Source organism: Populus alba, chromosome 12 (assembly GCF_005239225.2).
Source record: "Populus alba chromosome 12, ASM523922v2, whole genome shotgun sequence".
In the NCBI taxonomy this organism is placed as follows: Eukaryota; Viridiplantae; Streptophyta; class Magnoliopsida; order Malpighiales; family Salicaceae; genus Populus; species Populus alba.
The window spans coordinates 12040482-12053266 of NC_133295.1; the positions used below are offsets into that span (position 1 = coordinate 12040482).

At 28.3% G+C, this 12785-nt stretch overlaps 1 protein-coding gene across 1 annotated transcript; it reads left to right on the forward strand.

Annotated features, from left to right (window-relative positions):
• The first annotated feature begins 4656 nt into the window (after window positions 1–4656).
• LOC118044657 (heavy metal-associated isoprenylated plant protein 7) lies at window positions 4657–6929 on the forward strand. Its single transcript, XM_035053065.2, has 5 exons — window positions 4657–4879; window positions 4972–5200; window positions 5325–5530; window positions 5625–5712; window positions 6215–6929. Exons 1-5 carry the CDS (start codon window positions 4871–4873, stop codon window positions 6679–6681), a joined length of 999 nt encoding a protein of 332 aa, XP_034908956.1. The 5' UTR covers window positions 4657–4870; the 3' UTR covers window positions 6682–6929.
• The last annotated feature ends 5856 nt before the right edge of the window (window positions 6930–12785 follow it).

Here is a 12785-nt window from a genome sequence, read left to right on the forward strand (position 1 = left end):
AAAAACAGATTAGTCGCAGACCTACCGGGGAAGAAGTCTTTCATCATCATTATCGTTCTTGAAAAAAATAGCCTTCAACGTTATAATTCTATATATTTTATGTTGTTTACTTGTTTTCATTTCTTACTTTCGATATTCCTCCATTGCCGTTACCCTTCTTCAAATTTAAGCATGCGACGTCAACCACCAAGCTAAAAGCCTCCAACTTGGCAAGAAGTCCGTCCCCCATTCATATTGAGAAAATAATGTTGATTTTTTTTTTGTTTAATTAATACATTTTAAATAAATTACAAGTTAATAAGAAATTAATCATGAAAATAATAATATAAATTAATTGTGAAAGAGATTATTTAACATCTTTAAAATTTAAGTTATTATTTTACTTCTTTTCAAGTTGATATATTTTTATTGACTATTACTATATTGTTACTTTCACCATCACAAGTACCATATATATATCACAATTACACGATGCCATAATTTTACTACCATAACTAAATAAGACATATTATTAATTTTTTAATTTAAATTATATATATTTTTATTTTTTAAAATTAATGAAATTTTGTATAGTTTTCTTCACATACATTTGCAAAAAAAACATTTTTAAAAAACTATAGACAAAAAACGGTTTTCTTTTCATAAAAAATAAAAAAAAAAGGTATAATCAAACACCCTCGTAATTAATCTCTGAAGTATTTATTATTCTAAATTCTACACTCCTGTACTTCTCGTGTGGATGGCACCCATCATCATCATCATCTCCTGTCCTTATAACGTCATTACTGGTTATAAATATGAAATGAGCTAACTCTCAACATCACATTCGTACTACTAATAAATAGCATGTGATATATGGGCTCCTCCATAATTTATGTGTTTGATTAAATACTGATCAAGCACATGGAACCCTGATTGGTTTGATCATGAAGATTCACATGCCAAGCATACACTACTTGGCCCTCCCAAAAAAAAAAAAAAAATTACGCTAAAGACAACCGATGTGATTAATGATATATCGCTTAAATAGTAAAATCGTTTGATGCTATCCTCCATTTATATAATTTTTATCTTTCACTCACGGCTTTTCCCAAACCCCCACAGTGTAGAATAAGATTTTACAGGTACTTGAATGGCAGAAAAAAAACAATATAATTAGCATTTGAAAATAAATTAATACGCAGCAGACTCTGATGATGATTCAGCACAGGAAATTGCAAGAACATCCCTCAGTAAAGCTTGCTCGAACCTCTGTTCTTTTCTCCTAACCTAACTGTGTATTGATAATGAAAGAAAAAGAAAGGTCTGGCGACAGCAGCCATGGCCAGTTTGCCACAGATACAGCTGATCACAACACATGCATTGTTGAGTATGCTCATCCCGGTAAGATTCATCAGAGAGTAATATAGCCTAGAGGCTAGGATTATCATGATGATCCATATTGAATTAGTTTCCATGGTGGGAACTGCAGAAGGGTTTACCTGGTGGCTGTATATACCATGGGCCACATGCAGCTGAAGAACCCCACCGGTCATGGGGCGGCGTTAGGGTTCAGTGAATATAAAAATGGTGAGATTAAAAGTTGATTATTCTTTCGAACAAAAGGGTATTAATATTATAAGCTTATATTCCTGATAACTATGCTAAGAGTACTCTTTGAATAATGGAGGTTTTTGTATTTTTGCAGATTGAGTAATTCCAAGTCTTGATATTTTTCAATTTCGGTACGAATAATTGCTTGGATTCTCCTATTAAAGAAGAGGAATTTTGGATTGTTTCGATCCATCTGGCTAATCTTGTTTAGATCTCAAGAAAAATAAAAATAAAGAGTCCTGAGTTTGCTAAAACATGATATTCGAAAGATCAAGTATCTAATATAATATTAGTAATATTAATTCTTAAGATATCAAAGTATAATTACTATATCAATCCTACCTAATTATTTTACATTTATTATATATCAAGCCATGGATGACAGTACTATATCGGGTTGGAGTAGAATTTTCCTCCACCTGATTTCCGACTTGAAATATCGAAATTTAATATCCAACTTCGACTTTGACTCGGTTGAATCGGATTGGATGGAAGATTTTATCTATGTGCCCAATCCCTTTTTTTTTTTTTCTTAAATCAGTTTTTTTTTTAATAAAATTTTAGCTTAAGAACAAATTATAAATTCATGTATATAATAACAAAAAATATTCTTGAATAATAAGATAAAAAAATTCATATATTATATTGAAAAATAAAATTACAATACTATGATAAATAAAAAAAAGAGTTAAAAAACCATGATAATGGTCGGGTAAACCCCTCTTCAAATTCCAAATCAAATTTTATTTATTTTTAATTTTATCCTAGCTAAATTAAATAAATTCTCATTCAATTAAATCAAATGACATTAAAATCCCAACGAATCAGTAAAATTTCCATCCCAGTGCTCAAGTTGGTCTCAAATAGCAATGGTAACAATTGAAATGTTTTCGTATTATGTTTGGTTTGGAATGCTATGTTATATTAGTGTTTGAACTAGTCTTGGTATCCACAATTTGCCACATACCCAAAAAAAAATAATATTCAGGTGTTGAAATGAGATAAAAAATGATATAAAAACTGATTATAATAAACTTGTAAGCACGCTAATTAAAGTTAAGTCAACTCAGGATATGGAGTTAAACTCACAGTTTAAATCATGTAATTAGAATAACCTAAAAATTTTAAAAAGAACAAGGATTAAAATTGATAAGAATTTAAAAAATTATTGTAATTAAAGGGTAAAATTAAAAAGAAAAATAAACTTTTACAAAGGAGACAAGAAAAAAAATTGAAATAAAAGCAATAAAAATCAAATTGAAAAACATAATACCATTAATTTGAATTAAAAGATGAAATTGAAAACTATTAAAATTTTTACACAAAAAAAAGAAAAAAAATTAGAAATCTAAAAAAAAAAGCCCACATTGAAAAATATAATATTTGGTAAATTGGTATTAAGTGATGAAATTAAAAACAAACAAAACTTTTATAGAATAACTGAAATAAAAAATTAAAATATATATATATAAATTAAAATTAAAATACCGACAATCAAGATGATGAAGCTATAATTTTTAGGGGAAAAGTGAGTTTTCAAAAGTTGTTATTTTTGTTTTAATAATACTGTACTATATTGTGCTGCATTAAGAGTCGAAAATACCAGATACAAAAAAGGGATACAAAATAGGCTGTTCAGACCGGGATGTGGACATAAAATCCAACTCCCTGTTTACTTAAAGAATATACCATTGAACTTAATTATAAACTATTGTTAACAATGACCACGAATGATTTGATTGGATTAGAACTCCAAATAATCGAGTTCTATAACCTTAGCTGTTTTCGAATATCATGCACAGTTTTATTTTCAAGTATATTGACATTGGTTTTTTTTTCTATAAAAAATAACTAATCGATTAGTTATCAATATAAATAAATAAATCAATAAAACCTAATATCCACCGTGTAAATGAGTAGTCTAATCATAACAACAAAAACAAAAGGGTAAACATCATTCACCTTTTATATCAAATTTAATTACTAGTCATTTTTAATTTAATATGAGAGCTAAAAGAAAAGAAAAAAGTAATCTTTAGTTTCTTTTTCTCTGATTTTGCAGCAGTCATTCCTACATAGCTATAATAGAGCCAAGAACATTAAAATAGATTATTTAAAGATTTATTTTTTCATCTCCATGATTTTCATAAATGTTTTTCTCAAGAAACCAAAAGTATATTAATATTAAATATATTAAAATATAAATAGGTTATTAAAATGATTTTTCATTAAAACAAAATAAAAATAAAAATTATATTTACACTATTTAAAAAATTATTTAAACTATTTAACTTTTTTAAAGAGATGCTCTTAGGTGATATATTATTAACTCAATCCCAAGAACTCGTTACCCTATCGTTATTTTCACATCATCATTGACAATTCCTAAAAAAAAAGTTGGTAATGCTCAAAGATTAAAAAAAATTATATAATAATAGTTATTTTTAAAAAAATAATATATTTAAAAATAAATTAAAATATATTTTTTAATTTTAAAAAAAATAATTTTAACATTAGCATATCAAAATAATCTGAAAACATAAAAAATTAATTTAAAATAAAAATAAAAATAAAAATTTTTAAAAAATATTTTTAAAAATATAAAAATAAATAAAATTAAAAAATAAATAAAAATAATTATCCATTAAAAAAAGAACCGTAGGTGGACCACAATAATAAAAAGAAAAAACAAAAAGTTACCCCATAACAACAGTAAAAAACAAACTATTCCAGCAAAGATTACTTTACAAAAAATAAAAGTGGCCAAAAAAGCATAGCATGTAACCTCCGGGTACCATTTGTCTCAACCCAGTCCTTCCTCTACAGCAAGCGCCCCCTCGTCGATGACAACAATTTAGATTGCCTTCCTTTCCAAGCACCTTTTGTTTTTTGTTTGGAATTATTTCTGGATACGTTTTTAAAATATATTTGGTTTAAAAGTTTATTAAATTAATAATTTTTTATAATTTTAATGTAATGGTATTAAAAATAAAACAAAAAATAATTTTAATATATTTTTTTTAAGAATGAACACTTTTAAAAGCATCATTGAACGTCATACCGAAAGCACTCAAATAGCTAACTGCTTCCCTTCTCATATCTCCTCAAAACTCTCCCACTCTAGAAAAAACTCAACCAAGTTTTTTTCGTTCGGGAAAAGAAACCAGACCAAGCTACAAACTCAAAGCTTTCTTTCACAAGAGAAACTTGTCTGTCCATCTATCTCTGACAAGTCTAGTTGACTGGTGTGCGTCTAGTCTAAAATCCGAAGCTCATAATGGGGGAGGTCTTGAGTTCTTACAAAACAAATCTTTTTCAACGTTTAAGTTTAATTTTTATGTTTATTTATTTGGGTTTTTTTTTGTTGTTTTTGTTTAGGAAGCGAAGAAGCCTGCAGCAGAAGAAGAGAAAAAACCAGAGCAACCAAAGAAAGTAGAGGAAGAGAAGAAGGAAGAGAAGCCAGCTGAAAAACCAGCGACCGAAGAGAAAAAACCAGAGGAGATAAAAAAGGAATCACCCCCAGCTCCTCAAGAAATTGTACTTAAAGTTTATATGCATTGTGAGGGTTGTGCCCGTAAGGTCCGCAGGTGGCTTAAGGGCTTTGAAGGTCAGTGTCTTTAATTATTTGTTATTGCTCTTTAACCAGCAACCCCGTTTAATTGATGTGCTCTTATCCTTGGTTGAGTCATTAATGTTATTTGTTTTGTGGGCTGATAATTAATTAATTGCAGGAGTTGAAGATGTAACCACTGATTGCAAGGCTGGTAAGGTGGTTGTGAAAGGAGAGAAAGCGGATCCACTTAAAGTTCTTGAAAGAATTCAAAGGAAGAGCCATAGGCAAGTGGTGCTTATCTCTCCGATCCCAAAACCTCCCTCGGAAGAGAAGAAGAAGGCTGAGGAGAAGGAGAAGCCTAAAGTTGAAGAGAAGAAAGAAAAGGTATTGACCCCTACTCTGGCTCTTTTGATTATTATTTTTATAACATTTTTATGTTTAGTTATGGGGTTTAGTTATTTTTCTTGATTGAGTGCAGCCTCCCGTGATCATAGCGATGCTAAGGGTACACATGCATTGTGAAGCTTGTGCACTGGAAATCAAGAAACGGATACAAAGAATGCAAGGCATGACCCTTTTTTACGTTTTTTTTTTCTTTTAATTAATTAAAAAAATGCCTATTTTTCTTGCTTTCGGGTCCCTTCGCAACATTTTTTGGTTCATGCAAGTGTGGTTTCATTTTCACTCCAAGTTTTTGTCGGTCAGATGTATTGGTTATTACTCACAATTTTGCCCCTTTTTGTTGTAAGATAGTTTCTCCTCCAGCAAAAAGAAAAAAAATTACTAACACGTCGTACTCTTACCGTACCTTTTGAATCCTTTAAAGAAAGAGTTCATCCCTTTGGCCAGTGCTTTAAAATCAACAAATTCTTTAAGTTATCATGTTGTTGAGCCTACTAGATTCCATTGAATTCGGTCCAATTGAAGTCAATTCAATTCCCCTGTATCAAATGATTCAAATCCTACCAACTCCATATTAGAATTCTTGATTTCAGTTCTTGTTTTTTTTACGTTTTTATGTGGGGCTAACACCAATTTTTGGAATTAAATTTGGTATATTATTTATAGGTGTGGAATCAGCTGAACCAGATCTTAAGAGCTCACAGGTGATAGTGAAGGGAGTGTTTGAACCTCAGCAACTAGTTGAATACGTGCACAAAAGAACTGGGAAGCACGCTGTGATAGTAACACAAGAGCCGGAGAAGAAAGAGGCAGAGAAAGGAAAAGAATCCAAAGAAGAGAAAGGAAAAGAATCCAAAGAAGGGAAAAAAGGCGAAGAAAGTGACAAACAGAAAAAAGGTGGTGCTGGTGGTGGTGGTGAGCAAGGAGAGGGCAAAGACAAGAAAGAAGGTGGTGGCAGTGAGGCCAAAGCAGCAGCACCACCACCAGCAGAGGAAACTACAGAAGAAACCACGGTGGTAGAGCTCAGGAAAATGGATTTTTATAATTATTATTCACCAACAAGTTATGAGCACTATTCACCACCTCCTCAGATCTTCAGTGACGAGAACCCCAATGCATGTTCTGTTATGTAAAACAGTTTTGAAAATGAAGGGCAAGATGGGATTGGGAAAAAATAATTACGGGCGGTAAATTTGCAGCTTATATATATCCTGCCTCCATGTGCACCCTCCCCTGAACTCCTTTATTAATGTATAATCTACAGACAAGCTGTGGAGTTTTTGTGAGGCTTGTACTTTTTTTTGTTTTTTTTTTTCATTTTCATATAAAAACTAATAATGTATATTATATATGGAGTTGAAATCCGGTGGTTTTACCTTCATGGTCTTTATTACTACTAGCTATATAAAATTAATGTCGAGAAATTATATAATACTAATGTCAAAAAGATGAAAACCAAAAAAAAAAAAAAAAAAAAGAGCTAACTTATATTAAACTTGTAATTCAAGTTATGTTCAAGGAAACAACAATTAAAATAAAACCTAATTTAAAAAAAAAAAACCAAATTAAAATATGAGGTGAAAAACCAATTAACTTGTTATTCTGGGTGATCATAATTAAATGATAACTTATAGGGAGGCCTTCTTTCCTACTGTTTGAAAAGGTGGGTTGTACTGTGAGGAGTGGGAAATGATTGGCATAAGGACCACATTTTCAGCACTTATAATGGTTGGTGCATTTCGTATCGCATCCACCTAAAACCATTAAAACAAGGCAGAAGAAATTAATAGAATGGAAGAAGAAGAAGATTATGACCTCTCCTTGCTGTTCCTCAGTAAATTAAAGCCATCTTTGTTTTTACATTTTAAAAAATTAAATTCTTTTTATTATTTTAATATTTTTAAATCTTTTTAGCTGTACAGTAAAGAATTGATCTTTAACCTAAAGTGGCATGGAAAGAGGTGTCATGTTATTAACAGGGTAATTACACCTTTGGTTTTACTTTTGAAATATATGGTATCTTCGTCTGACAGTTTTGTACCATTTTTATATGAAAAGTGAAAAAAAGACAAGGATGACGGGGCTCTGATGTTCAGTTTTCCGCATCTAGCTGTAGTTACATGGGACAACTCAATATGGCTAAAAGATGATACCATCTGTTTTATTCCTATGCTCATTTCTTTTCAATTGTGAAAGAGTTAATCAAGGATAAATTCATCAATTATCATACAAAATACAAATACAAACCAAATTAATACGTGAGTAAAAAGTTTTGAAAAAATAATATAGTTTTAAAAAATTGTAATTAATTATCAAATTTAAGAAATTATATATCAATTATAATATAAGTATCAATAAATTGATCAATCATTTCATTTTAGTCAGTTAAATCAGCAAAGTAATTAATATTGAAAAACATAAATAAGCTCTTATGTGAATAATAATTTTTAGAGATTTGGATTATAGATTATTTTTTAGCTTGCAAATTAGATAAAAAAAAGCATTTGGTATGTTTTTTTAGAGAGATTGTGAGTTTGTTTGATATGTTTTTAGAGAGAGAGAAAGTGGCATTTGTTTTAAGATTGGATGTGAGCTTAAATTTTAATTGATATCGTATTATGAAGTGTGATATTTACCTTGTCGTGTTTTTAATAACATTCATTATATGTTGTGTTTTTTTAAAAATAGAAGACAATGTCAAAATATGTTATTTTACACAAAAAAAAAATTAAACATGTTGTTCCATTAAAACATTAAGTTTACTGTGCTATTAATTAAATAAATTGTTTTATAAGAAAAGAAAAGGCTAATCAAGCAGGTTCTAAATTATTGAACGATTGATCATGTGATATAGATGAAACCAAATCCCTCTTTTCATCTTTTATACACAATAACAAGTGTGAAACAAGAGATGCTATTATTACTCCATAACTTGTTGACGTTAGCTTTGCTTTTATTATAAAAATCATGAATAGTTAAAACTAGATTCCTTGTCAGTATTACACCGCAGTCAAATGTTTTTTTTCCTACCTGAAAGAAAAATAAAATGACATTAATATATTGATATTTTTTAAGTAAAATATATTTTAAAAAATAACTATAATTATATTTTTAAATCATCAACACTCACAAAGTAAAACATTTAATATATACTTGATCAAATATTTTAATGTATATTTAATCAAATGTTTTTTTAAAATATTAAAATAGTGATGTATTGGCTCGTTCTAAACCAACTATAATGGAATTAAAATTCGGTATAAATACATTGATGAATCTTTTTTTTTTTTCATTTCTCACTGAATGAATCAATCTAATTAATTTTAATAAATGTTTTTGCCTCCTAAACTCCCAATTGCATCTAGTTTTGCCCCAAGTACTTTGCACCTTGATCTTGGAAAATTCACTTTTAGAAGACCAAAAACTCCCTCAAATTTCTAACCCTAACTAATAAGTTTGGTTCAATAATTCAACAAAATGGTTTTGTTATTACTCGAAAAATACAAAGCAACAGATAAAGGTACCCAAAACGCAATAAAATTTACGAATTGGGAAATGTCCATCAACGTGCCAAAGACAGGATAGGTCTCCCATAGAATTTAGTTGTTTATTCTTTTTATTCTTTTCTTTTTTCCCTCTCAACTGTCCATACATTATTAATTACCAAAACTTAAAGAGTTTTTCATTAGTAAAAAATATTTTTCTTTTCTATTTTTCCTTTTCAGTAGAAAACTAAACGATACATTTATTTTTTGTTAGCGAAGTTTACAAATATTTTTCGTAAAAAAAATAAAAATTTTAATTTGCAATAGTTATTTTAATATGTTTTTATTTGTAATAATTTAACTTTAGAATATTACTTTAATTTCATTTAAATTAAAAATTATGATGGAAATATTATATTGTTAACTAAAAAATATTTTATATTATATTTATAATAAAAATCAAATTTATGACACTGACTAAATATGAAAATGTAAAAAAATAATTTTAATCTTTTACATTGCTAAAAATTGTTTACTTTTTTTATTTTTATTTTGTTTAAAAGAAACTATGACCAACCTTTATATTAAAAAATAATCTCAATTCAAAACTTTAAATTGTTGGGTATGGTCTCGAGAGTGATTTTATATGTCTCTCTGGTATATTTTCTCCAATAAAAATTTGCTCCCGGTGCCGAGGGACTTTTGGCATCCTACATTTGGGAGGTGTGTATTCCTTGGCTTATTGTATATAAGGCAAGGGTTTTACCTAACAAGTTTATACTTCACCTACAATTTTATACGTACAAGAGTTTTTCATGTTCTTTTTATCTCATTAACATATATGAAATAAATATTTATTTTTTATTCAATACATGTGTTTTATTATTAATGTTATTAGGGTGGAATAACGTTTTAATCCATCCATTCAAGCAAAAAAACAAGATTTAAGAGATATAAATATTCTTTTAATAATCTAAATAAAATGTTTATAATCTCTTTATTTTCAACATATAAACATAATATCATTTAGTTTATAGAGCATTTATTTCATAACAAAACAAGAATAAACAATTTTTTTATTGCATTCTTTTATTGTGATGGTTCTTAAATTCACTATAAAAGAACTGTTTTGTAGGTATTAAGATTCTTATATGCCACCTTCCTTAGCTATAAATAATTAATTAAATAGCCGAATGACGTAATTAAATCTATTATCCAACCACTAAAAAATTATATTTTTAAGCATCTTGAATTTTGAAACATCGTTAAGCCATCACAATTTGAAATGAGGGTAAATTAGAGGAATTCAAAATCATATAAAATCCTAAAAAAAATCCTAAATGTTGCACATATTAAATAAAAACACATGAATTGGCTGCTGAACGGATAAAAACATTAAGGAGCTTTATAAGTTAATTTTCGGAATTATGTCAGTCTGATGCATGAACCAACAATTCACGGTTGGTTTCGGAAGGTTGCATCAGATAAAGACCCACTCACTAGTAGATAAACTATGCAAACACAAATCAAGCTAAAGTTTTTGAAACTACACTCAATTATTCTTCTTCTATTTCTAAATAATTATGGCATAAGGTACTTTTGAGACCCCTGCAGCATCATGTGGGTGGGCAATGATATCCAATTTGACTTCTTGTGTCTTGTTTGGATAATAATAGATGCTTCACGATATTCTAAGGATCAAGTCAAGTTTCTCTTTACTTGCAAGAAAAAAGACCAAATTATAATAGCTTTTTTCAAAAGATCAGTATGAAAATTTTGGTATAAACTCTACTGATATGATTATAAATAAATCCACACATATGTTAATATTATAAAAATATATCATCTAAATATTATTAAAATATTTAGCGATATTAATCTCATAAAAAACAATAAAAAATAAAAAAATTATTACTTTTAAATTAAATACTGAAAGATGAATTGAAAAAATAATAAAAATATTAAAATTTAATTATTTTAAAATCAAATATTAAAAAAAATTTGAAAAAAATCCATTTTTAAAAATATGTACAAAAAAAATTCCTACACGATTTAAAATGCCTATTTCAATTTTAATTATTTTTGCACAAGGAAGCGATTGATGGAGAAAATGAAAGTATAATGACAACATAGAAAATCAACTCCTGGGCAGTCCTGACAAGTTTGAAAGTGGATTTAGGTGATGATTGCGGTCTCGTATGCAACTCGATTGTACTAGATTGATTCTTAATCATTGTTGTTATGTACTATGTTAATAGTTATTTTTAAAATATTTATTATTTAAAAAAATATTTTTTTTATATTAAGATATTAAAATATATGAAAATATTAATTTAAAACAAATAAAAATCTAAATATTTGAAAACACACAGCCTAGCCACGGAAATAAATGGTATGATACTAGCACATGCGTTGCTCCTATGGTGCTAGTGTATGTTGAAAGCAGCATGTCGAGAGTTATGTTTGCATTGTTTATCCAGCTTAGGCTACATTTGGCTAAAAGTTTTGAATTTTTTTTGTTTAAAATAAAATAAAATTAGTATTTTTAAATTATTTTGATAAGCTAATATTAAAAATAATTTTTAAAAAATAAAAAATATTATTTTAATATATTTATAAACAAAAAACATTTTAAACTACAATTATTACCCCATATACCTTTAATCCTAGCTCCATTTTAGATTATAGGAATACCACTGTGTAGCTAAATTCCATTTCCAAAAGGTCTCCTGAAATTCGAACAACACATGCTAAGTGCATCATTCCAACTAAAGCTCCTTGTTTTTATTTGTTTTAGTAGATAAAATATTTTTAAATTTCAATCAACCGCTCTAGTTTTTTATTTGAAGATTATAATTTAAAATAATATTAGAATTTTAATAATTAAACAATTATGTGTTTAAATCTTATTATTTTTATTTTTTTAATTAAATTAAATTTTAGCATAAAATTATAGTGTATTTGTACAAGTTCTGATTTTAAAAAAGAAAATTCAGAAAATTTCTATAGCTCCATCAAACATCTCAAGTTTGTAAATTCCCTTGTCGCGTATAAAGTTATAAACATAATAATTGACTAGTGCTTGATGGCAACAATAATCAGAGGAAGTACTATTGATGTAGGAAATCAATAATGGAAATCGAACTGGATGTTGAAGGGGAAGGTGCAGTGGATTAATCACTTTAGCATCGAGTCGCCATGTCCAAGCCTTCGACAGTAGAAAGAATAAGGACTGGTTCTCTTTTCTTTCATTCAGAAAATTTTGATATTAGCTCTTCGTCGTTCAATTTCCATGTCCTTTTTTTTCTTCCCGTGCATATATTTCCTCCTCGAAATTAAGTCAACAATATATGACGTAGCGGAAGCTTTGAAGAAAACAGATCATCGTCTGTTTTGAAAGAAAATAATCATTTGAGTCCACGAACACCAATAATGCTCGATTCCACGAGCCAGAGAATGGAATTTTCTAAGAGAAAATTTATTAATTCTAAATTAAAAGTTATCTTACAATGAAACTAAGCAGCCCTTATATAAGCTGCACATCCTAATTCAACTAGGACTAAACTACTAGGAAAGAAATAATTGAAGTGGAAAAAACATACTAGAGTTCTGACGTTAATTAACTTCTAATATTAAAGCATAAACTGAGAGTCCTAAGATAGATTGGAAAAGCCAGCTGTTGCTCCTGATTTCTCTCTGCCACGAGCTGTTTGTTGCTGGTTCAACTATAACTAGCTTTCTCTTTGGCAATC

Excerpts from the sequence above, each read along its gene's own strand:
- LOC118044657 (XM_035053065.2), top strand. Across the intron at positions 5,531-5,624 it reads TTGAAGAGAAGAAAGAAAAG|CCTCCCGTGATCATAGCGAT; the intron begins GTATTGACCCCT and ends GATTGAGTGCAG. Across the intron at positions 5,713-6,214 it reads ACGGATACAAAGAATGCAAG|GTGTGGAATCAGCTGAACCA; the intron begins GCATGACCCTTT and ends TATTATTTATAG.